At 42.3% G+C, this 23,305-nt stretch overlaps 1 protein-coding gene across 1 annotated transcript; it reads left to right on the top strand.

The window, feature by feature from the left end:
* Positions 1–1,447: 1,447 nt before the first annotated feature.
* On the top strand, positions 1,448–22,876 carry pgbd5 (piggyBac transposable element derived 5). Its single transcript, XM_030070203.1, has 7 exons — positions 1,448–2,180; positions 8,954–9,384; positions 14,573–14,707; positions 18,449–18,629; positions 20,874–21,071; positions 21,849–21,954; positions 22,609–22,876. Exons 1-7 carry the CDS (start codon positions 1,808–1,810, stop codon positions 22,802–22,804), a joined length of 1,620 nt encoding a protein of 539 aa, XP_029926063.1. The 5' UTR covers positions 1,448–1,807; the 3' UTR covers positions 22,805–22,876.
* The last annotated feature ends 429 nt before the right edge of the window (positions 22,877–23,305 follow it).

Genomic DNA, 23,305 nt, shown 5'->3' with positions numbered 1-23,305 from the left:
ATCCAGATCATGCTGTGGCTCATTTGACACTCCTCAGGCAAAGTATGTCAAAGTCACTTAAAGGCTCTCTGTAGATTTCAGGCACGATCAACCTGCAATTTGATCTATCAATCATGAAAAAATTAGGGTATTTCCTGTCCACTCAGGTTTTAGATACATGTAGTCACAAGCGATATTGGACAATATGGTAATAAATAGTGGGGTGAAATATTTAAACACTGTGAAGAAGTGTTGGCCATTGATGTTGAAGTTTCAGTGTTACCTTTGCCAGAACACAAAGTGAACAGGAGGACAAGCACTGATGTGTGTTACAATTAAGCAAAGTGGTGTCTTATATGATAAAGAAATAAATATGATAATGCGCATCTCAAAGGGTCTTGGCTGGGCTCTCTGTCATAGTACATCAGGTCTTCAGTTCATTTCATTACATAAAAGGCTACAATATGCTTACAGAGCAACTCTGCTCTGATGAAGGCTACCAGCCAAAACACATAGAGCATATATTGTGGCCCTTTAAGCAATAAATTAAACAAAACCCTGATATATGACTCTGTGGAGTGGAGCCTTTTCTTCTTTGATGTTTTATGATCTTGGAAATTCATATGGCCATACCCTGACATCCCTGCATCTTTTAATATGGAAAATGTCATCAGTTGTCTTCATCAAAGTGAATTCCCGACTATAGACCATGACCACCAAATAAAGGCACAGGGCTAATCAGTTGAAACTTTGGGGTAGGGAGAACCAAAATCATCATCTGTTTTAGACTAAAGAACTATTTGTTCAAGGTTTTCTTTGTTCCTCACTTTTCTAAAAGGATGAAGTCAAGGATAAACCCACCTGAACTCAAGTACACATCTTTTGGAGCTTATATAAACCATTACCACATAAATTCACACAACTGAAAAACATAATTTATAAAAGCTTTATACACTGATGCAGTCATGACCTGTGCTGGGAGAAATGATCCAAAAGTGTTTTGTTTGTTTGTTTGTTTTTTGGTCAAAATTTAAAATAATATTTTTTACTGCAAATACGAAGATAATGTGCAGGACCACTTGTCTTTCAAAAATCTTTCTCAAAAATCTTCTGTATTATTATACATCTTAAATTGTATTTATTACAAACTGGAGGTCATGGATTACCCCCAGTTTTAAGACTTGGGCCTGACTCAATCACTTGTTTTCTATTTGTATTATGATGATATCTGTATTAAAACTATTATTTCATTATATATTTTTTATATTTTATCTCCCAAAAATGTGTATTTGATTTTAATTCTAGTGTCTTGGCCTAAATTTAGGCTGCCACCAACCATGAGCTGGTTCCTCTCTGACTTTGGGTTTGCAAAGCCAGCCCTATTGGATGAAAGGGAAGGGCGATGGTGTCAGGTGATGCAGCGGCAGCCACTATTCATTGAGATTTTGTCGCTTTGGAGAAATCGCTGGTCGCCCAACCCGGATGCTGTGCTGTACAACTACTGATGATCTGAGCAGTGCGCAGCGCTATCGGCAGAGCAGGGGAGAGGAAATATTTCAGTACCCTTGGAGAGGACAGCGCTCTCCCCGGATCCACACTCGTGACCGGCGGGGCTCCGCATCCCAGGAACATCATTATTCATATCCAGGGTTAGGGGAGGGTGTAGCCGCCACACTACAAACGCTTCCCCTCTCCTGCACTGCAAGATCGTGAGAGGAGCACTTGCACGGCGCTCACCAGCCGTGGAGGGTGAGCCAGGTAGGCAGACAGAGGCACAGAAAGAGAGAGAGAGAGGAGAAGAGAGAGAAGGAGCCGATCATTACTAGAGATGGCGGAGTGCGGGCGGAAGGCGCTGTCTCTCCTGGAAGCGGCCCGTTCCCGGTACGAGAGCCTGCAGATATCCGACGACGTGTTCGGCGAGTCCGGGGACGACAGCAGCGAGAACCCCTTCTACAGCACCTCCGGGGACTCCAACTCCGACAACTACATCGCCGAGGCAGGCGAGGAGCAGCAGCAGCAGCGGGGTTTGGGCGACAGCGATAGTGGCCACAGCGGGAGCAGCGGAGGGGGAGGCGGAGGGGGATGCAGCGGGAGTAGTGGAGCCGGTCCCCCGGGCTCAGTGTCCCGGAGCCAGGCTGAGGAGGACGGCTGGACAGAGACCCTGCAGGATGTCACCGTGCCGCCGTACAAGGAGACATACGGTGAGGCGTGATGCATGACAAGATGAATAAGGTCATTTGTGTGTAGGGAGGCACTGCCTGTAGGTGTTAGTTTAGGTGTAGGGAGAGGAGCAGTGCAGCACACTGTCATGTTTTACAGGTCAGCCAGGCTCTCCATGGTTCTGACTTTGATGCCAAACCGGCGCACAATAAGGCTATTGCTGTAATACAACTGGACCCTTGTTTCAGCTCCTCCTGTGTGTGTGCACGCGCTGTGCTGTGCTCTGTGTGTGTGTGTGTGTGTGTGTGTGTGTGTGTGTGTGTGTGTGTGTGTGTGTGTGTGTGTGTGTGTGTGTGTGTGTGTGTGTGTGTGTGTCTGAGTGAGAGAGAGAGAGAGAGAGAGAGAGAGAGAGAGAGAGAGAGACAGAAAAAGAAATAAGCATTTTAATAACAGCATTAAGTTAAAGGCAAATGTTTCTCCTTTGATACTTTACCCAGGATAAGGTGCTGTAGTTCACACTCTCTAGTGCAAGTGCATGTGTGTGTGTGTGTGTGTGAGAGAGAGAGAGAGAGAGAGAGAGAGAGAGAGAGAGAGAGAGAGAGAGAGTGAGTGTGTAAGAACAGGACAGTGCAGGGAGGCATGCTGTTTAATTTAGAGGAACAGCATGATGTCGGTTTCTCTCCCAGCCCTACATACACACAAAGATTTATATGCACGCACGCTCATAAGCACGCTCATAAGCAGGCACGCACACACACACACACATGTAGACACTGTCCTTTTCATGTGTATTAAGTTAATTAATGACACTCTTAATAGTATTAGCAGGAGACGTCCACTGATCGAGTGTGTGTGTGTGTGTGTGTGTGTGTGTGTGTTTGTGTGTGTGTGTGTGCTGAACAGAGATACTTGTGTGAGTCGTGACAGTTGAGTAGTGCCACCCACTCTGTTCTCTCTCCCTCTCTTTCTCTTTCTTTGTCTTTTTTCTTGGCAATAAATGCCTACTGTCCTCAACTCAACTCATCAATGTTTAAAGCCCAGTACTAGTCAACTCGTGCCACAAAGAGCAGAGAGGATATCTGATGTCTCTATTACCTGCATGCCCCCAGGCTAGTGTAGTGACTGCCCTTCATCATTCTTTGTCCTCCTCTTTGTTCTCCTCTCTGTCTCTCCCTCCCTCTCGTCTATGTCTGTTTTATCTATTTGTGTACTACCAAGTATAGTGGTGCACATCAGGGAGCAGGTTTTGGGCTTTCAGTGCAGCTGCATCTGTAAGGCTCAGTTTGGATTAGTTCTCCTCCTGTGGCTCTTCTCCCTCAGCTGGAGCAGATGTGATTGGTGGGAATGCCATCCTGTCTCCACGGTGACATGTTGCACTGTAGCACCCTAGGAGGTGAGCCAGCCATCTGGCTGTAGCATCAGCAACACAAATCCAGCCCCAGTCTGATCACACACACATGAAAAACACACATGAAAAACACACATGCAAACACACAAAACTGACTGCATGTCCCAAACATCCTATTTTGGTAATATTAAAAAGCAGTTACAATAATTATATTGGAATGAACTTCATTAGACTGTAACTGACAAGATTAGCATGTAAAGTTGCTAGTTATTTATAAAAATGTTGTTGCTAAATTTTTGAAATTTTGTTTCTAATTAATTATACAATATTAACATATAATTAAACTTAAGTGGTTTTATGTGTAGAATACTTCTTTTATAGTTAATTTTGCAGAGGTGGAAGTAACTAATTACAGCTACTCAGATTGCTGTAATTGAGTATAATAAAGGGTACACTATGAAAAATTGCAGACAGTCGATAGAAGTGAGGATCATTTATGCTCACCTGGCAAAAATGGGGAATAAGCGTTGAAAAAATATTCAACCACCAAATTATGTGCGTATTCCACATTTGCCACTTGAATCTACAGGGTTCTCGCTTCTGTAAACGCGCAGAAATTTTGCACAATGCACCTTTAAAAGAATGTAGTTTGAATCGTGTTCTCTCATCCTTTTATAACTGCACAGAAAAGATCACACCTAAAAAAAACAACAACTAACTCAGTCACTTTCACTCTGAGTACATTTTAAATGAGCTACTTTTTACTTTTACTTAAGTAGATTTTTACAGCAGTTCTTCTACTTCTACTTAAGGAGAAATATCAGCAAAGTAAGAGTACCTCTACTTGAGTAGCAATTTGAAATACTCTTTCCACCACTGTCCATTTTGTATGGCCATCTGCACAAAAAGCTGAAGTAGTTTGGCTGCACTTCACCTATACTTAACCCCTTTTTAGAATAAAAACAACACCATATATGACGATGTGAGTAGGAGATAACTTTTTTTTTCCTGTACTATGTCAGCTGGAGGTTGGTATCAGGAGGTGTGGAGTGATGTCTCTTTCACACAGCCAAAATGAACCTGGATAAGCTGACTGGGTAAGAGGTATCAGTTTGTTCACCAAGATGGCACCAGTTGTGAGAATTGAGAGTACAGGATGTTCTTTGCTCTCCCGTCCTGCTCGCTCTCTGTTGACTTAAGCTTAGGATCCGGCAGGTGTGTGTGCTTTGTATAAGCGGGTGCGGTGACAGGCGTGATTGCTAAAATGCAGTGAAAGTGTGTCTGCACAAACCCAACCAAAGTGGGTGTGGCTTTGCACTGCGTCAGGGGTGTAGATGATGAAGAGCTGCTTGGCTGGATGGTCGCAGGGCTACCAGGGAGGCTAAATCAAACTTCAAACCTCAAGCAGCCAAGACTGTATTTCAAGCCAAGTCTGATTTTATGGGGCTGAGCAGCAGAGCTAGACTGCACCCGGAGTCTCCTCCTATTTGTGTACCTACACAAATATTTTTCTCCACTGATTTATTAAAGGCATGGGATGGGAAATGGCCTCAGCTAAATGAGGGTTCCCCTAAGTCAGCAAATGGCTTCATAAAGTCTGGATCTCTGTCCATCTATCTGCCCATCTAGCTGTCTTATTGCCTGTCTACCTGTCTGTCTGTCTGTGTCTATGTGTCTTCCTGTCAGGCGGTGACAGTGCTGACACAGATGCGGTGTTGATGTGACAGCCCCACTCCCAGGAGGTTGTGCGCCCTGTGCATAAATCATCAGCCGGCATCAGAATGCATCTAGTCAACCTCAAGGAAACTCCACACTCCCACATCAACTGTACCACAAAAGATTTCAGGCTGCATTTTGTCTCACCGACTTGTGTTTTTTTGCGCTTGTTTGGCCGAGCTGTGCTACTGCACATTTCCAAAAAGGGAGTTTTTGAATCTGTGCTGCATTTTTTCGATTACATAAAATTCTGGTTTGCTGAAAGTCAGGTTTGCAGGAGATATGTTGTCCTCATCTCGGTGTGAGATTGTTTCCCTGGCGGTGTGGGGGCGGGGGTGTGGAAAAGGACCAAGCTGAGGATTATGAAGCATATATCCACATCTCAGATTATATAACCATCTTATCATGATGATGAGGCTTCAAGCAGGGAATTAAAGAGCTATTTATTCATTCACTCTGCTGAGTGGCTCTGGTAGTTTTTTTTTACCAGTACCCTGCCTGGCTGGTTGTGTTGTTTGTTTGTCTTTCCATGTCTGTCTTTCTTTTTCTCTGTCTTTCTCCCATATTTGTAACCTCTGTTAACACTGCTGAGCCATTTGAAATTAATCATCATCCAAACAAGGATTCACACACTCACACAGACACAGCGTGAAATTTGATAGTATGCTCATTCAGGCCTATTAGGTAAACGTTACTATAGGGTACATTCAGAGGGCCTGAGCTGCATCATGTCTCATTTTTTCCCCCCTCCTCTCTCTGCTTCTTCCCTCAGATTTAGGGAGTCTTCATCAGATATTCCCTTTTTAGTTGAAATAGCAAGAAATCTCAGGGCTCTGCTGCGCTCGTTTTCTTCTAAACACCAACCTGAGAGCATGTTTTGTCTGCATGGGGGGCTTATCCACTCCAAATACACAGTAATCTCTTATTCTTAATTCTGCTACTATAAAAGCGCTACTGAAGCTCTACCAGGCAGCTGTTTGTCCCTCAACAATAGAAATACTACATCAGCTGACAGGCACAAGGGATTATTCTTTCGTTTGAATGTGCAAGGCAGGTGGAGTCACGTTAATGGGTAATGCGGGAAAACGAATACATTTGAGTTTTCCCTCATACAGACAAACATCTACTAACATGAGTCGCCTGACAGCAGAATTATGGAAATCCTTAATCCAGCTCTATCAGAGTAGAGGATATTGCATCCACTGAGGATGGTTTGTGTAAAAAGTCTATGGGGAAGGGAGTTGAGGCATATGTGCTCAGCAGGAGATGAAATTACTCCATTCTCCGTAAAAATGATATGTCGTTTCTGCAGTTTATATTTTTGGCTTATTCATGTGGTGGGCTGAGGTGAATCATTTTATTTCCGTGGACCCTCCATCTTTATGTCTGCTGTTTTTTATTGAGGAGCAGCTTCCTCCAAGGAAGTCACGCTGGATTTTGCATTTAGCTTTCAAGTCTAATGGAATGCAAATGAGTGGATTTTGAGCCATGCCCCGGGCTGTTTCACTGTCTAGGCCACAAGCACAGGCTCTGTGGGCCTGCTTACCGCTCAGTCTGTTTTTTCCCCTCCTTCTTATCTCACTCTCCCTCTCCCACATGTTGCTTTTAATGGAGTACCCTTTAAGTTCAGGTCTTGTGCATCACTATCTTTAGCTCGACACGAGGAGACTACTATGACAATCCTTAATCCTTGATTATTTTTGTTGCAGCAGGCCATAAAAGAGACAGCGGGACAGAGATGGAGAGAGAGAGAGTATGAGAGAAACAGAAGCAGAGAGAGATGCAGACAGTGAATTAGGGGCAGACAGATAGAGACAGAGTGAGATGCAGAACAAGGAGAGAGAGAGAGAGAAACCTTGTTCTGCACTGTTCAGAGATAATGAGATCGTGGTGTTTAATTGAGCCTGAAGTTGTTCTGCTTGCCATCCTGAATCCATCTTGCTGCTTGAACCACCACAGAGAAAAGCCCTAACTGCTTTACTAGGATATGAAGCACATTAAATCTGTTGTTGCATTGTGCATTTGTTGTATGACATCAATGTAAAACACCTAAAATCTGTAAATATACAGAATGATGATTGGGTTGGATGATTTGGATGGGAGAAAAAAATTTGTTAAATCATTTCAATAAACTACTGAGGGACAATATATGAAAGAAAGGGCTCACATAGGTGGAACAGTGTACTAAACAAACAGACAGTCAGTGTACATTATATATGCGTTTACTGGTTGTGACTTCAAAAATTCGGGTGCCTCCACTAAATGGTGTAGAGTGACTCAGTGAATTTGCTGTTTAAACAACATATGCTCTCATCAGCTGACATGTTACAAGACAAGCATACACAACGCCTACATGAACCATGTAGGCGTCTGCAGGTTTTTGTTTGAACCAAAAGTGATTTTTCCCTCTCTCAGTGTAAAGCTGCTTTGGGCAAGTTTGGTAAACTGGAGTAAATTTGGTGAAATTTGGTGGAATTTTGAAAGGCTGCAACTCCCTCCCTCCCTCCCTGCTCAGCTTGAACCCTGCCTGCCAGACCCTCCCACCCACCTATATGCATATTTCCATGCAGCACAAATATTAGCAACCATGACAGAGATGTACGCAAGGTGAACAATGTTACAGAATATATACTAAAACAAAAAATAGCAAAGGTGGTTTTACTTGTCCAACAGGAATTTTGCGAGCTGAGTGTACCTTTGGAAGCCATTTAAGTCCTATTTCTGTCACCATTGCTGGTAAACTCACCTCCAATATTTGAGTTTCACCCCTCACTCAATCTAATCCATTTTTTGTAAAATTGTTTTTTGATAAATGTTTTTTTTTGTGAATAAGAACCGAGCCACAGCAACCAGAGAGACTGGAGTTTATCAAGGCATATTTACTTTATGATTACCAGTTGGAATATAATAAGAATTTCATAATAAAGTTGGCTTGAAAGAAACTTGCGTAGAACAGCTTTAGGTCCGGGCTAATCTGTGAAATGACCCCGTATAGCCTCTAGCTGGAATAAAAACCTGCAGACTTATTCCACTCCATGGCACATGACCGCCTGTCCCTCTGCTACTGTATTTTTTTCAGATGCCTTTCACTCATAGCTGGTGCTGTGTGTATTTTGGCTCATCAAGGCCTGGAAGCATCGCCTGCCACAATGTTAAAGCAAAGAGACACTGAAACCTTCCACAAGGATAGACATGCCATGCCCTGACTGGGATCACAGTGTGGTGGCTGTCATGTTGTGTAAACTTTGTAACTGTTGCCTCGGGCTTGTAATACTCATGCAGTCAGCTGCTGTGCCTAATTCATTAGAAAGCCCAGTTATTTAACATGTGAAAACCGGGTAATTTGACTGTGTGCATGCATGTGTTCTTCCAGCTCTGATAATAGGTCTGCATTTTGGACTCCTTATCCAGTGATCTTGTTGTCGCTGTTACTTTCCCCGCTTGAGTTGAGAATGCGCAGCTTCTATAAGCAAGAATGAGTTTGTATGCAACTCACAGAGCCATGACAGTGACTGGCCAAAAAATATCTAATGCATCTCATCCTGTCTCCCAGTGTCAAAAGAGACATCTTTTATCCAGCACAAGAGTCAAGCCAAGTAAAGGCCTGGTGCCAAAGTAAAAATATAGTGATTTAGTGACAGTGTGTGACACATCATGTGAGTCCCTCTCTCTCCCCTCTCTGTCTCTCTCTCTCTCTCTCTCTCTCTCTCCTTTCCTTGACCATAATTCCATTTTTTTTTTTTAATGCAGGCCCTGCCCAGAAGATGCCAGCCACCGCTACGGCCCTGGACTTCTTCCAGCTCTTCGTTCCGGACAATTGCATCCAGAACATGGTCACCCAGACCAACATGTACGCCAAGAAGTTCCAGGAGCGCTTCGGCTCTGACGAGGGCTGGCGTCCCGTCACGGCCCAGGAGATGAAGGCCTTCCTGGGCTTCGTCACGTCCACCAGTGTGCACCGCTGCGAGTCAGTGCTCAGCATCTGGAGCTCGGGCTTCTTCAGCAACCGGAGCATCGCCCTGAAGATGAGCCAGACACGCTTCGAGAAGATCCTAAAATACTTCCACATTGTGGCTTTCCGGCCGTCACAGGGGAGCAACCAGGGCCTGTACAAGATCCAGCCCTTCCTGGACTCGCTGCAGCAGTCGTTCAGCTGTACCTTCAGACCCTCACAGACACAGGTGTGTGCATTGTGCTCCAGTCCTGAGCTTTCTGAAACCATCTTACACTTTCAGACAGAGAAAACCACATGTACATGCTTCTGTGCTTGTACTGATCTGATCAACCTGACATGATAGCTGCAGCACCATAATTTATATTTTATACTTTATCAGGATTCCCATTAGCCGAACCTTCAACAATCACTTCTCCTCCTGGCACTTAAAGCTGAAATCTGTTTCTTAATTAATATATCATAATGACATTCATGTGTATGGTGCTCTGTGCTAAGCGCTAAAATGGGCATATTCGCTGCTACAGCAAATTCTCTCAGTCTCTCAAGTATCAATCAGCTTGTCAGGTCACACCTGTCCTATTTGACAGTGTCAATAACATCTGTTCAAAACAGAGTCATTACTTTATAAAGCAGATTAATCAACCATAGATGCCCCATTTGCAATCTCAGAAAATCACAGATAAAGTGAGATTTGCCAGAAGTAATAAAAAACAAAGATATTCAGTGCATTTCACTCCCTCCTCCTGAGTGAAACACACTGTGCTAGCAGCGTGTTTGTTTACTACTGTGAACCTACTTTGAACATATTTACATCATCTCATGCTATTTTACTTTCAAATTTCAGCACTTAACTAGATAATATATTCATATTTATGTTACCAGGTCAGTCAGTGACCACCATGGAGCGACAATGTGCATAAACTTACAGATGTCAGCTGTAACGGCAAGGTGGACATCATAAAACATAAACAATGCAACACAATGAATATTAATAGATGCCGGCATTATTGCACAGCACTCAAATAAATTTGTCAGGTATGAAGCATCCCATAAAAATGATCTACAACTGATGAACAACAAGATTTGTTGCATCAGAGTTTTGTCATACATGTAGCTGTGAAGGTGCTGTTTCAAACATGTTTTTGAATGTATGGTTATTTTGTACACATGCAAATTGATAGGTAAGAAACTGCACCTTTCCAATTATAACATAAAATCAGCACACAGAAGGAGGTTTGTTCTTGATCTAGGGGGAACAAAGGGACCGGAGTCCTCGCTTGATAATGGTTGCAAGTGCAAAGTATCTGGCTGAAGCACTTAAATTTGTTTTTGGCAGAGCCTACACTTCAGAAAAACACCGAGAGGCTTTTTTTTGTGTGTCAGCTGTTTGTTTCAGCTGGTAACCGTGAGACTCAGTGCATGCATTAGGTCTACCTTTTTGCAACTGGGGCAGTGGGGTACCAGCTTTGCTACTCTATTCTGGGTGAGCTTATGCTTATTTAGCTCTTTGTTTACTGCAAATGAGCTTATACCGTAGCTGAAAATCATCGCAGACTAGATAAATCAATAGAATGACATAAAGCCATTGCCATTCTTATCCATCACTGACTTCAAAGCGATGAAAATATTTTCACTCATTCATAATATGGTTAGTGACTAGAGTGCTTTAGCAGAAAAACAGCAGTGACGCCATGTGATTTGCTGCTGAATGGCCATACTTAAACGTTCAAAAGCTCAACTCCTGTCAACTTCTCCTCACTATTGAATTGAGAGACAATGGTGACCCATGGAAGTGGCTGGGCTGATAAAAAAATAATGGATTTCTGAGAACGACTGGATTGAATTGCTTGTGGTCATGCTACGGTATGAGTGCTATAACATCATCTTTGCTCTGTCGTGAGCTGATGGACAGAGATGATGTCAGAGCAACTATGCCTCTGGGTATACAGGGTCTCAAAACACATTAACCTCCTCTTCCCCCCTTCCTCACTACCACAGCCACATGTCATTCAGCTGCTTCATTGGAAAGTCAGCGTAGTTAAAATGTAAATGTCAGTGCATTTTTTTTTTCAAGTGAAGTAATTAATAGTTTGATAAATGACCGTTTCACGGCGGCTTCGCAGGAGTTCATGACACTGCTCTACCATCTACTTAGATTTGCAAAAATTAATAATACAAAGAATGAGGACAGTTAAGCTGTATCAGACAGTGTGCATGTGTGGTTTTTGTGTGTGTGTGCATGTGTGTGTGTGTGTGTGTGTGTGTGTGTGATTAGCAGTGGCAGGGTACATGTGTATCTAGGCCAGTTTGTTTTATCTGTTAGATTTCTGTGCCAGGGGCAGAGAGTGGGCCCAAATAGTCAGAGTGGCACAGACTGAAACTGTTGCTCCATAGACACTGGCCTGGAAATTTAATCTAGCTAATAAGAAGGGCTGAGAGAGAAGCTGACCCAGCGGGGGAAAGGAAGGAAGGAAGGAAGGAAGGGAGGAAGGAATTTAATGGATGAAAAGCAGTGAGTGGACAAGAAATCAAGAGGAGGAAGGCAAAGTGGATCATTAGAGTTTGTATTTGCCTCCAGTGTGAGTGACAGCCTGTGTGTTTAAGTGGGATTGTTCCTGATTTCTGAGTGAGTCACTGCGCACTTACCAGCCTGTCCATGTGTTAACCGATATTCACACATCAGCCACTGACAGTGATGCTTCCTATTTTGTGTGTCAGAGTCTGGCAGTTTTGAAGTGGGTGGGATCTGTTGACATTCATTTACAAGTGTAAAATCTTTGAGAGCAGCTGTAACAGTCCTCACTGTTGGAAACAGCAAGTTGGTAATCATATTTACTCTCTTTCCTACCTTCTGACATTAACATACTTGAGAGAACTCATAGGTGAACTCATGCAAACGAACCCCATCATTCATGCGCAGCAGGTGTTTTAAGTGTAGAGGTCAGTAAAGCACTATTACGGCATTGTTGCTCCACTTTGACAATTCATATTTTGTTCTCAGATGCTGGACTTTGTTTTCAGCTGCTGTAGGGAAGAGGCTGTTACACTAATGGAGGTGAAGGGATGCAGGACAGCCACAAGGATGACATATTGCTGAAATGACCATGATAATGACCGTGGTAATTGCATGATGTCATCCACCAACAGGATAGATAGAGACATACATTTTGCACGTCTGTAATCCATAATGCTGCATTTCTCCTCGCTCTTCGTCCCAAGAGGTGTTGCCAGGCTCTCCCTGCAGCTCTAGTCAAATTACAGTCACTCAAATTATGATTGAGAGAGAGAGGTGGGGGAGAGGATGGAGAGACACGAAAAAAAAGGGAGAGCTGCAAGTTATTTGAAATGCAAATATTTATTATGTGGAAAGCGCCTGTGAAATGCGTCAGGCCAGGTGTTAGGCGTGCCATGCAGATTAAACTGCCCGAGATTATGCCCGTGTGCATGTGTGTGGGCATACAAGCATGACTATATTGAATGTTTTTGTTTGTGCGTGTGCGTCTGTGTGTGTGTGTGTGTGTGTGTGTGTGTTTGTATTTATGAATGTGTGCCAGTTAGTAATAAAAAAAATAAATAAAATACAGAGACACTGCCCACACTACCCTGAATATATGATTTGTTTGTCTGATGTGTGGTATATGCTCAGACAGCGAGTAAAAGGAAATTTCACCTGGCTCTTCTCGCATGAGTCTGATGGCTTGACCTAAAAATAAGCAAGTGAAATCAGCGTGGCCACAAGCAAGTATATTTGATGACACCACTCACTGCAACAGAGAGCAGGCAGGGACAGGATCAGTCAGTATGATTAGATGTTTTGGTCAACATCTAGTTAATAACAGCAAATTTCTTATTTAGTATTGTTGTTGAATATTACCGTCATAAACCCTCCAGAGTTTTAAGGGCTGCATTTTCTACAGTAATACATTCCAGCAGCCCTCATTCTCTGCATGCAGTGTTCTCACAGTGTCATGATGTTTTCTACACTCAGTGATGGCAATAAGAACAATAATAGTAGTTGTGGTTTACTCTCACTTTAATGGGGAATGATGAGTCGATGGCTTGAAACTCTGCTTCAGCGTTCTATTTTTAAAAAAAATCTGCCATGCTTTTCATTTTAATCATTTTGCACTGGCCCTGGCAGCCAGCAGGACCGCTGTGGACATTTTTCCTGCTGTGCCTGGATCGAGCTCTGCTTGAAACTGATTGGCCTTCACTTTCCTGCGTCAGGCAAATTTCTCACTCGAGCTGAACAGCTTCAACTGGAGCTGACACCTAGTTGCCTCGATTCAAGCCTCCTATAGCAAAATCGCATTCATCTCGCCCTGTTCACCTCCTTCAGAGGACTTTGCAGGCTTTTTCTCTGCCTCTAATTTTGTCTTTTTTCACGTTCTGTCTGAGTGTGTAAAATAATGAGTTATCAAGCACAAAACACGGCTTTGCTGCTCTATTCTGTTTCAGAGCGTGCCCCTGAGTTGCTAGCATGTGCATGATTAATTCAAACTCCTGCTATTCAGAGTGTTATCATCATTCACGCGCCAGATGCCATTTAACAAAAAAAAAAAAAGCAGCTAATTACCTGTGGTTTGTATTTAAACAGAAAGAATGAAAGAAAGGAGGAAAGAATTGGCAGAGATAAAATAGAAATATAACGATGCAAGACAAAAGAGACGATGAGAAAAAAAACGGGGCGGAGAAGTGCGAGGGCAGTATATTGCAAAAAAGTCGCCTCGAGTGTTTTGCACACAAAGCTGTACGATTCAGAAAGCATTTCTGCTGAGGACAGTGGATTTTTTTTTTCTCTGTCACACACGCACACACACACCCCCTCACACACACATTTGTTATTGCTATACTTGTAAAGACCGTCCATGGACTACATTCATTCCTTAACTCTTCTCTTTTTTTTATCCTCATGGCATATACATTCCTTCTAAGGATAAAATTAAGCTATAACAGCACATGCACTCACACTAATATGCATTTAATGTTTTATTAGAATCCATTCATTAAATTCTAATATATAACATTCATATATTAGAGAGTGTCAAGATATTTAAAGATATGCAAACCACTTTGGCCTCCATATCTATTCAATTATATAGCTGCAGCCAAGATACTGTATGTCTCACTAATGGCTGAACCCCTCCCTTCTCCAAAACACACACACACACACACACACACACACATTTCTCTTATTACATTTGTGAGCTCATTCATAGTCTTGACTAATTATTATTCCTTCCCTAAATCCTCAACAATAGCATTGTAGTGTAACCCGGCTCTAATCACCCAAACTGCAATATGTTGTCATTCATTGTTGTAACCAGCCGTTTTTGTAGCATAGCTCACCAGTGACATGAACATGCACACAGACAAACACACACATGCACAGTAACCGTGTGTGTGTGTTCCAGGTTCTTCATGAGCCCCTGATAGACGAGGACCCAGTCTTCATCACCACCTGTACAGAAAGAGAGCTGAGGAAGAGGAAGAAGAGGAAGTTCAGCCTCTGGGTTCGACAGTGCACCTCGACTGGATTCATCTGCCAGGTAACAGCATCCACTGCTCTGTGTGTGTGTGTGTGTGTGTGTGTGTGTGAGAGAGAGAGAGAGAGAGACAGAGAGAGAGAGCACATTATTACAAATTTAACCCTCCTGTTATGTTCAAATTTACCAACATCTTTTATGTTTGGGGTCAAAATTATTATAATTAAATCTGTTACCAAAGTTTATGTGCCAGTTTATGTGTTTCATCCAGTATTGCTAATACGCGACTATGGAAAAATATGCAAATCACCATAAAATCTCACTGACTTGACCTAAAATTGGAAAGAAATATCTTTTTGGTGTTTTAATGGCTTTATATTATTTCTAAATACATGCTAAATACAGTAAAGCCATGTTTACCCGGTACTACTGGGTAAACATGAAAAAAGTCATTAAATATGAAGCAAAAAAAAAAAAAAAAATCATTTATTTAGAGACATTAAACACTGAATGGGGTCAAATTGACCCCAAACATAATAGGAGAGTTAAACAATGCATACACAGGTGTAAATCTGAAATATACACACCACAGTATGGAAGAATATAGGAGACTATATTAAAATCATAATTAAAGCTTGAAAGTATAAATGTAATCCCACAATAGCACCTGCATTACCCACATATGTAAGTGTTATTTGGGTCCAAATTAAAATTAATACTTCACCAGTTAATTCCCTGACCATATTAAAACGAAAATGGAAAAGACTTAACCTGCTTGACAGATAATGATACACAAATGTTGAAAATGAAAATGCAGCATAAATAAATGTAAATACTTGTTTTTCATCGATGACAGTTTAGACAGCTTTTCAACAGCTAATAAATGGACAGTTATTCAGTGCGTTCACTTACATGAGATGCACTTTAATTAAGTCTTGTCAAACTTTAAGACAGAAACATTTAACACTGAACATAAACATGAAATTTTAAAGAAATATCAGTTTCATTGCAGATGTTCATAACAATGTCTGTAAGTGCAGCACATGCAGATAATTAAGCAAAAACTAGCATTAAAAAGCACATGTTATGAAAAGCATCCATGTTCTTGATAGCTACACTGACTGTCAAAATGTCCTTTTAGTTTAGTTTTTGTTTTTTTTTTTTTGGAGGAAGAGGAGGAGGAGGGGGGCTTGCTCCTGGCCAAGCAGCTGATCTGGGCACGCAGACAGAATTGCTCCGCTCTCTACTCTTGCCCTTATTGCAACCTTCCCCTCCTACGCCACTGGCTTATATAACCTCCCCATTTCACCGAGGCCCGGCGCTGCAGGACTGTCAGACCTGGCCGGCGCTGACCATTACGCACAGACAAAAAACATTATAACCCACAATTCCCAAATGGAGAGAAGCTGCAATGTGTTATTTTTTTATTGTTTTCTCACCACCAGAAGTGCTGTAGGCTGAATCCTAAATAGACGGTGTTTGTGGTACACGCTGGCCGGCCAAACTGTGAGCAATAGCACTCTCACATTCTGTCTCCGGAATACATGTTGAATAGCTGTCTTAAGTGCTGAGATATTTTTCTTTTCTTTTTTTTATAAATATTGCACAGTACAAAGGCTCCTCCCATCCAGCCGCCCACCCACCTCATAAATCAGCCTATCGTTAAAAAACAGAATAAACAAACTGCTGTAATAAAAGATGCAGCTGTGTTCATGTGAAGGTTTGAGGGCGACCTGCTCTCCTGTAATGTAGGCTCTTTATCAGGCAGTGGGGACTGACAATAAAACAATGCAACAAAACAATGCAATGCCAGAGAAACAGAGCACTTAAGGGCTTCTCACTGCCAAGAACCCACAAATAAACTTTTGTGAGGAAAAGGGCTGTGTTTCCTTTTTTTAGAGAGGATATATTCCAGTATTGCATTACGAATACTGGTCTTCCAGTGTTCTCTCACTGGGTTAGGTGCTATCAAATGAAATTAAAGAAAAGTGATCATTTTACTGCACGACCCAAAACCCCAAAAAGGAGCACTTTTGTGTACAAACAGTTCACTCTGCAGGAAACTATCAGCTCTCATGCCGGCTCTGTCAGCTGATGCCATTACATTATTCCATCCATTAAACAGATATGCGTTAAGGATAATACACTGATGACGCCCCTTCAGAGTCGCCCAGTCTTTACCAGTCTGCTGGCAGTTTGTGTTTCTGCACAAACTGAGATCCACACCCTCTAAATGAATTGTGTCAAGCAGGAGAAAAAATTTAAGAAATAAAACGGGAGTTAATGGAGTGAATCAATGAGATTCCATTAGCCATTGCGGCACACAAAGCTGCACGCACACACACACACACACTCACACACACACAGGCCACTTACTGTAATAGCAGCGTGCCTGAGGTAGATGGTGGCTAATCAGACTAATGCCATTCCGCATGTGAGCAACAAAACTCAGCAGCATGAGGACAACACTGGACTGCAATGGTGTGTGTGTGTGTGTGTGTGTGTGTGTGTGTGCGCGTGTGCATGCATGTTAGTGTGTGTGGATGCACTAATACATTTCTTTTGATACTTGTTTATTCCGGTGCATCACAGAAGAGAATCATTGTGCTTAGCTAAAAAGCACAGCTCAATCTGCCCATCTGCTTTGCCACTGACCTTTCTGAATTAAAGGGTATTACCTCTCTCTCTCTCTCTCTCTCTCTCTCTCTCTCTCTCTCTCTCTCTCTCTCTCCCCCTTTCTCTCTGGGTTTCTGGGTTAATATCTCACTTAAGTGCAGATATCAGTCCAGAGTGATAGTCATTACAGGAGCAGTACTTGCTAACAGAAAGTAAGAGCACCCTGCAGATTAAAGCCGAACAATTAATTGAAATATTATCAAAATCACAATATGTCGTAATAAAATAATATCAGACATTGTTGACGTTCACATAGCATGCCTGCCAAGTGTTGTTTTTCCTGAATGATGACTCATCCCTCAACTTTTTAAGCCATCAGAGGAAGTTTTTTGTTTGTTTTTCTTTTTTTTACTGGATTGACTGTAGCCAAAAAAAGTCCTTATTCTAAGACGGAAACCTCCACAAATATTTGTACATTAACCAATGGATATCCTTATTCCATGATGTATGAGTATTAGAATTATCAATACCACTTTACAACAAGACTACCCCGACAATGGGTTTATTAATGGTTTGTAATTAGGTTGTAAGCACTTAATAAATCATTAGTAAACAATTAAACAAGTGAACAGTTTCCATGCATCAATGCAGGCTCACTATTTGGCAAGATCAAGTTACTGCTGCTCTGCATCTATTCTGTTAAATCTTAAATCTTAAATCTTGTTGTGAGTTGCTGTTTTTTTTTATCAGCCAGGAATCTGCATCAATGTATGAATTTATGAATGTATGAATGTTTAATTTTCTTGTTTGATGGTAATGAATGATTTCTATGAGTGTATACAAGTTTATGCTTATGGAAAACAAATAAGTTAGTGAGAAAAAAAGATCACAATATGGGCATGTGCAGTATCCAAACCAGAGAAGGTGCATTTTTTGATAAAGGTAAAAAAAAAAAAAAAACCATCATTTTAATACTTTCTCCAGTGAAAATAAATTATGATGCACAAACAATCACCCCCACTAAAATCATGAATCATTTCACAATTGCAATATTTGTCCACATCATTGCAGTATGATTTTTTTTTTTTTTACCACATCAATCAGCCCTACTGCAGATGATCTGACAAGAATTTTCTCTGCAGTCATTTTTCATACGTTATGCCGCGTCTCATGTCCCTCACTCTACAGATCTCAGTCCATCTGAAGGAGGGCCAGGGCACAGATGGTCTCTCCACCCTTAAGAACAAGCCTCAGCTCCACAGCCTGGTGGCCAAGCAGCTCTGCCAGAACATCTCTGGGAAGAACACCATTATCTTTACCGGGCCCTCCATCACGAGCCTCAGCCTCTTCACCGAATTCAGCAAACAGGGTATGCGAGCTAGCTACTGTAGCTGCAGATGGATGGATGAATGGATAATTCTGTTATCCTGTCTCCTTCTCATTCTGCCTTCCAGCCTCGTGTTCTCACATGCACATACCTCCTCATTTATTCTTTATCTCGCTGATTTGTGTTTCATTATCTCTCCTGCTGCCTTGCTTCTCTCTCTCGGCCTCCCTCTTCTTTCCTACCCCTCCCTCTTGCCCCCCTCCTCCCTCCCTTCCTGTTTTTTTTTTTCTACAGCGTGTAATCTCCGTCCTCATCTCATCTTCCGCCCTTTCTGTATGTTTTTTTTTTTTTTTTTTTTGTAATTATGGTATGATGATACCATCTGCGGGCTAAGTAACAAAGAAAGCGAGACAGTCTGTTGCAGTTCACCTTGAAATTAAACCACGTAGCGCCACGCTGTACACAGGAATGCTGCATCTCGTCCATCCTTGTTCACGCCTCAAGTAAAAAAAATCTTCAGAAACAACTGAGAATGCCGTAGAAGCACATGCACGCACTGATCGTTTAATTCTAATTCTGTGTACCAATGGGTGAAAGACTGAAAGCTGAATTAAATGGCTGTGTGTGTATTTGTCTTGCTTGTAGTAACTCGCGTCATAAGACAGCAGCAGCGGCCTGACAGCAGCTTGTTGATGCCAGCTGCTGAGGGCATCATACAGAAGAAAGCTGCCATTAGTCATTGTGCATTTTTGTCATCTGGGAACTGGGAAGTTTCTGACCTAAGGTAAAATGTGTTTAATGAGGAGTGCCAACCAACTGGCACCAGCTGCAGCACCACCAGGATGCATTGCAACAGACTGCGCTCATTGTCTTTTGACTTGCACAATAAATCATGGATTCACCAAGGAGTGTGCAGCCCGGTCAGGGTCAGGTCAGGGAAATCAGAAGGTTTTTAACTAGGCACTTGCTGAAATATCCCACTCTCATCTCAAAGACCTAATCAACCTTCCTCTTTACAGCAGGTGCTTGTTTTGACAGGTGCTATCTGGTAGAGATAATCCAGCTAATCTGCACCCAATTTCCCCTCAGGGATCAATAAAGTATTTCTGATTCTGATTCTGCACATTTCTTATTGTCATGCATTTTACTAATGTATGCATAACCTAATTGTGTTAATCAGACCCTCTTTGATTTTGCATCGGTAACCCACAGAGTCGCCTCACATTCTGTAAATTTGAGCGGACTGTGTTGTCGTATCATGAGAAACTAAAATGGGTGGAACAATGCAGGGGACAAATGTTCCACAAACCAGTTTGGGTTTATTTTGGCAGTGCTATCTGTGCACACTACAGTATTTATCCTTGTAGCCTAGAAATTGCAAATCTTTCAAGCTGCAGTTCTCACAAATGCTCTAGCACTTGAACAAACAATCTCCAACATGGCCAGGCAGAGCTGCAGCACGCCAAGCAGATAGAAGGTCCGGTCCAGTGATGCAATCAATATTTTGCCATCGTTAGCAGATGACACGTATTACCAGGCGTTCAGCCCCAATTCCAGGCTTGTGAAGGCATTGTCCACTGCTAATTTTTCCTTCGAATTTATCATGCTGGATTAATTAGCTGAGCTAATTACCCTGCACTACAGTCCTGTGGAGGCACACACATTGACTTGCAAACACACTCACACACACACATAAACATGCACAATCAGATAGAAATCATTCTCCAAATTGAGAAGAGCACCAAATTAGCAGGAGTCAGCAGCGTTATTGTTTCTGCCTTGTGAGTGAAAAATAAAGAGAGGTGGCGCAGAGATAGAGAGGCAGAGAGAGAGTGTGAATGATACAGAAGAAGTGTGGCTGACTATGAAGCAGAAAAGTCTATTTGTCTACGTATGTATCCATTAATCTGTGTATCTAGCTCAAATATTTACTCAACATCAAGTGGTATTTGTTTTAGTGATAGTTCCAAAGTGTGCAAAACCGGTGCCAAAATAACACTTTTAGCACATAAACGAATGCCAGCAAAGAGGATTATGACAATATCAGAAACAACTTTTCTTGTTATTTGCCTGTTTGAACTGGAAAGTAGATCCGGCAGCATCTACAGGACACTTCCACATAAAAGAAACAACCAGATCGTACTGGTAATTACGAGAGACAGGGATTTGTTTTTCATGTGTGTTAAACATCTGTGGTGAACTACAACTAAGTCTTCATCTTATCATCTGTCAGAGTTGACATACTGCAGGATGTAAGTGATGGCTCCTGTTTGTGTACCTGGCCAGATATCTACTGCTGCGGCCTGCTGAGCACCAGGAAGAGCGACTGCACAGGCCTGCCCCAGTGCATGCTGGTCTGTAGCTCCACGCCAGCGCAGCGCGGCCAGTCGCGAGTCATGATGAGAGGTACCATGTCACTGATCAGCTGGTACAACAAGGGACACTTCAGGTTTCTCACCAACGCTTACTCCCCAACGAAGCAAGGTTAGTAGTGCCCCAACACACCCTGCTCTTATTCAAGCCAGCAACAAAAATTTAAAAATTATAGCAGCTGGTGAAGTTTTCCCAAAAGCATCTTTACACTGAAATAATCTTCGCCTCATTTACTTGCAGTGGAACTAATAGGGTGGTAGTCTTAAAGCTCTGGACTTATCTTTGTCTCGCTGGCTTATAAATAATGTAAGAACATTTTCGGGGCAAATACATCTGGGGAAACTGCAGCCAATCGGACTGAAAAGACGATCAAACAATGAACAAAATATGCATTAATGCAACATGATGTTAATTGTGCACTCTTTTCAAAATTCCCTTTTTAATTCATACAGTATTCTCCACCCAGAATAGCCTGTGCATGATGTTTTGGAACATCCACAAATGTGTTTTTTCCATATTCAAAACGATGTATTTCAATAATCTGAAGGTTTGATAGGGAAAATCAGATTAGCCGCACACTGACGTCGCTAAGTGCAAATTAACATCAGGTGACGCGAGGCCCATCATTGAGCATTCATGATAGGGAAATGAGTGAGAGCTCCTAATCCATGATAATCCATTTCCAAGAGGCAACAGGATCACGATACTTCCGTCCTCCTTTTGCATAATCCACTTCGATCATCCAGTGCTGTTAGGTTTTAAATCTACTCGGAGGGCTGCAAGATGTGCAGAGACTGGAGGCCAGGATTCAACCCTGAGCCAGTATTATGCAGTATTGGTTCACTTTTCTTTCTCTTTGGTGTGTGTGTGTGTGTGTGTGTGTGTCAGGCATGATCATTAAAAGGAAAAGTGGGGAGATCCCGTGTCCTTTGGCTGTTGAAGCCTTTGCCGCCCACCTCAGCTACATCTGCAAATACGACGATAAGTATAGCAAGTGTGTGTCACCATTTTACATTTGCAGCACATTTGACTGAGCATGATGCTATTTGTGTGTTTCCTGCACTGACTCATAGTGACAAACCTAAATTAGTCCCATTTTAGAGAGACTTAACATGAGATACTCTTCCTAAGGCTTCTGTTATGGATACTTTCCATTTGACCTTTGCTGTAACCGCGCATCTAGATGTTTTTTTTTTTTTCCCTTGACACATTTTAATCAAGAGGAATTTATCATTCATAGTGCATTAACAATCTGTATTCAGACACAATCTTTTACAGTGCCACTGGTTTTCAAAGTGGGGTTTGGGGACCCAAGAGGTCCTTGAGTGGCTTCTAGTGGGTCCTCAGCAAAATGAGGAATAATTTGGTTTCACTATCAATCCATTTATTAGAATTTGTTGGAATACAAAAAAAATGATAAATGATGATTTTATGTTATATGTTAGGATTGTAGGATTGGCATTGGAAGCATGGCATCTCAACAATTTAACACTTAACACAAGCTAAGATGTATTTTCATATCAGGGTCTGTAGGGTAAAATCTCTTCAAATGTCAACGTCAGGGTCTGGAAATTGAAAAACCCGTCCCGTTCTGTAGCTTAATTTCCTTCCAGTAGGTCCTTTAATGAGTCAGTGTTTTGTCCCACAGGTACTTTATCTTCCACAAGCCCAACAAGACGTGGCAGCAGGTCTTCTGGTTGAGCATCAGCATCGCAATCAACAACGCGTACATCCTCTACAAGATGTCCGACGCCTACACTGTCAAACGCTACAGCCGGGCGCAGTTTGGAGAGAGACTGGTCAGAGAGCTGCTGGATCTAGACGACTGCTCTCCCACCCAGTGAGCAGGACGGGAGGAGAGCATGACACACGCCTACAAACACACATGCACACACTCACACACACACACACACACACACACAACAACCGCACGTACACGATCCCCACACACACACACACACACACACCACACCATTCTTCATTACTGATGTACAGACACTGAGGTGTGTGTCTATGTTGTAATAATGAAGCAGTGCCAAGCCTGTGTGACAAAGGAGGAGCATCTCTCTCTCTCTCTCTCTTTCTTTCTCTCTGTCTTTCTCTCTCTCTCTCTCTCTCTCTCTCTTACTTTCTCTCTCTCCCTTCCCGGCCCAGTTGCCAGGAGAACATGCTGGCATTTTATATTTCTGCAAACCAAAGATGCACTGAAATGTTGCGTTTTCAAGTTTCATGATGTAACATAAAGCAAGCAAAAAATACAATATTAGGAGGTAGGCAGGGTTGTGGTGGGCACAGTCAACGGGACTTTTCTTCTGCAGACCAGGATGCAATGTCAAGCAAGAGCT

The sequence above is a fragment of the Myripristis murdjan genome, chromosome 15, assembly GCF_902150065.1.
Source record: "Myripristis murdjan chromosome 15, fMyrMur1.1, whole genome shotgun sequence".
NCBI lineage: Eukaryota > Metazoa > Chordata > Actinopteri > Holocentriformes > Holocentridae > Myripristis > Myripristis murdjan.
The sequence above is the reverse complement of the archived record's forward strand: the minus strand, read 5'-3'. Positions and strand labels throughout refer to the sequence as shown.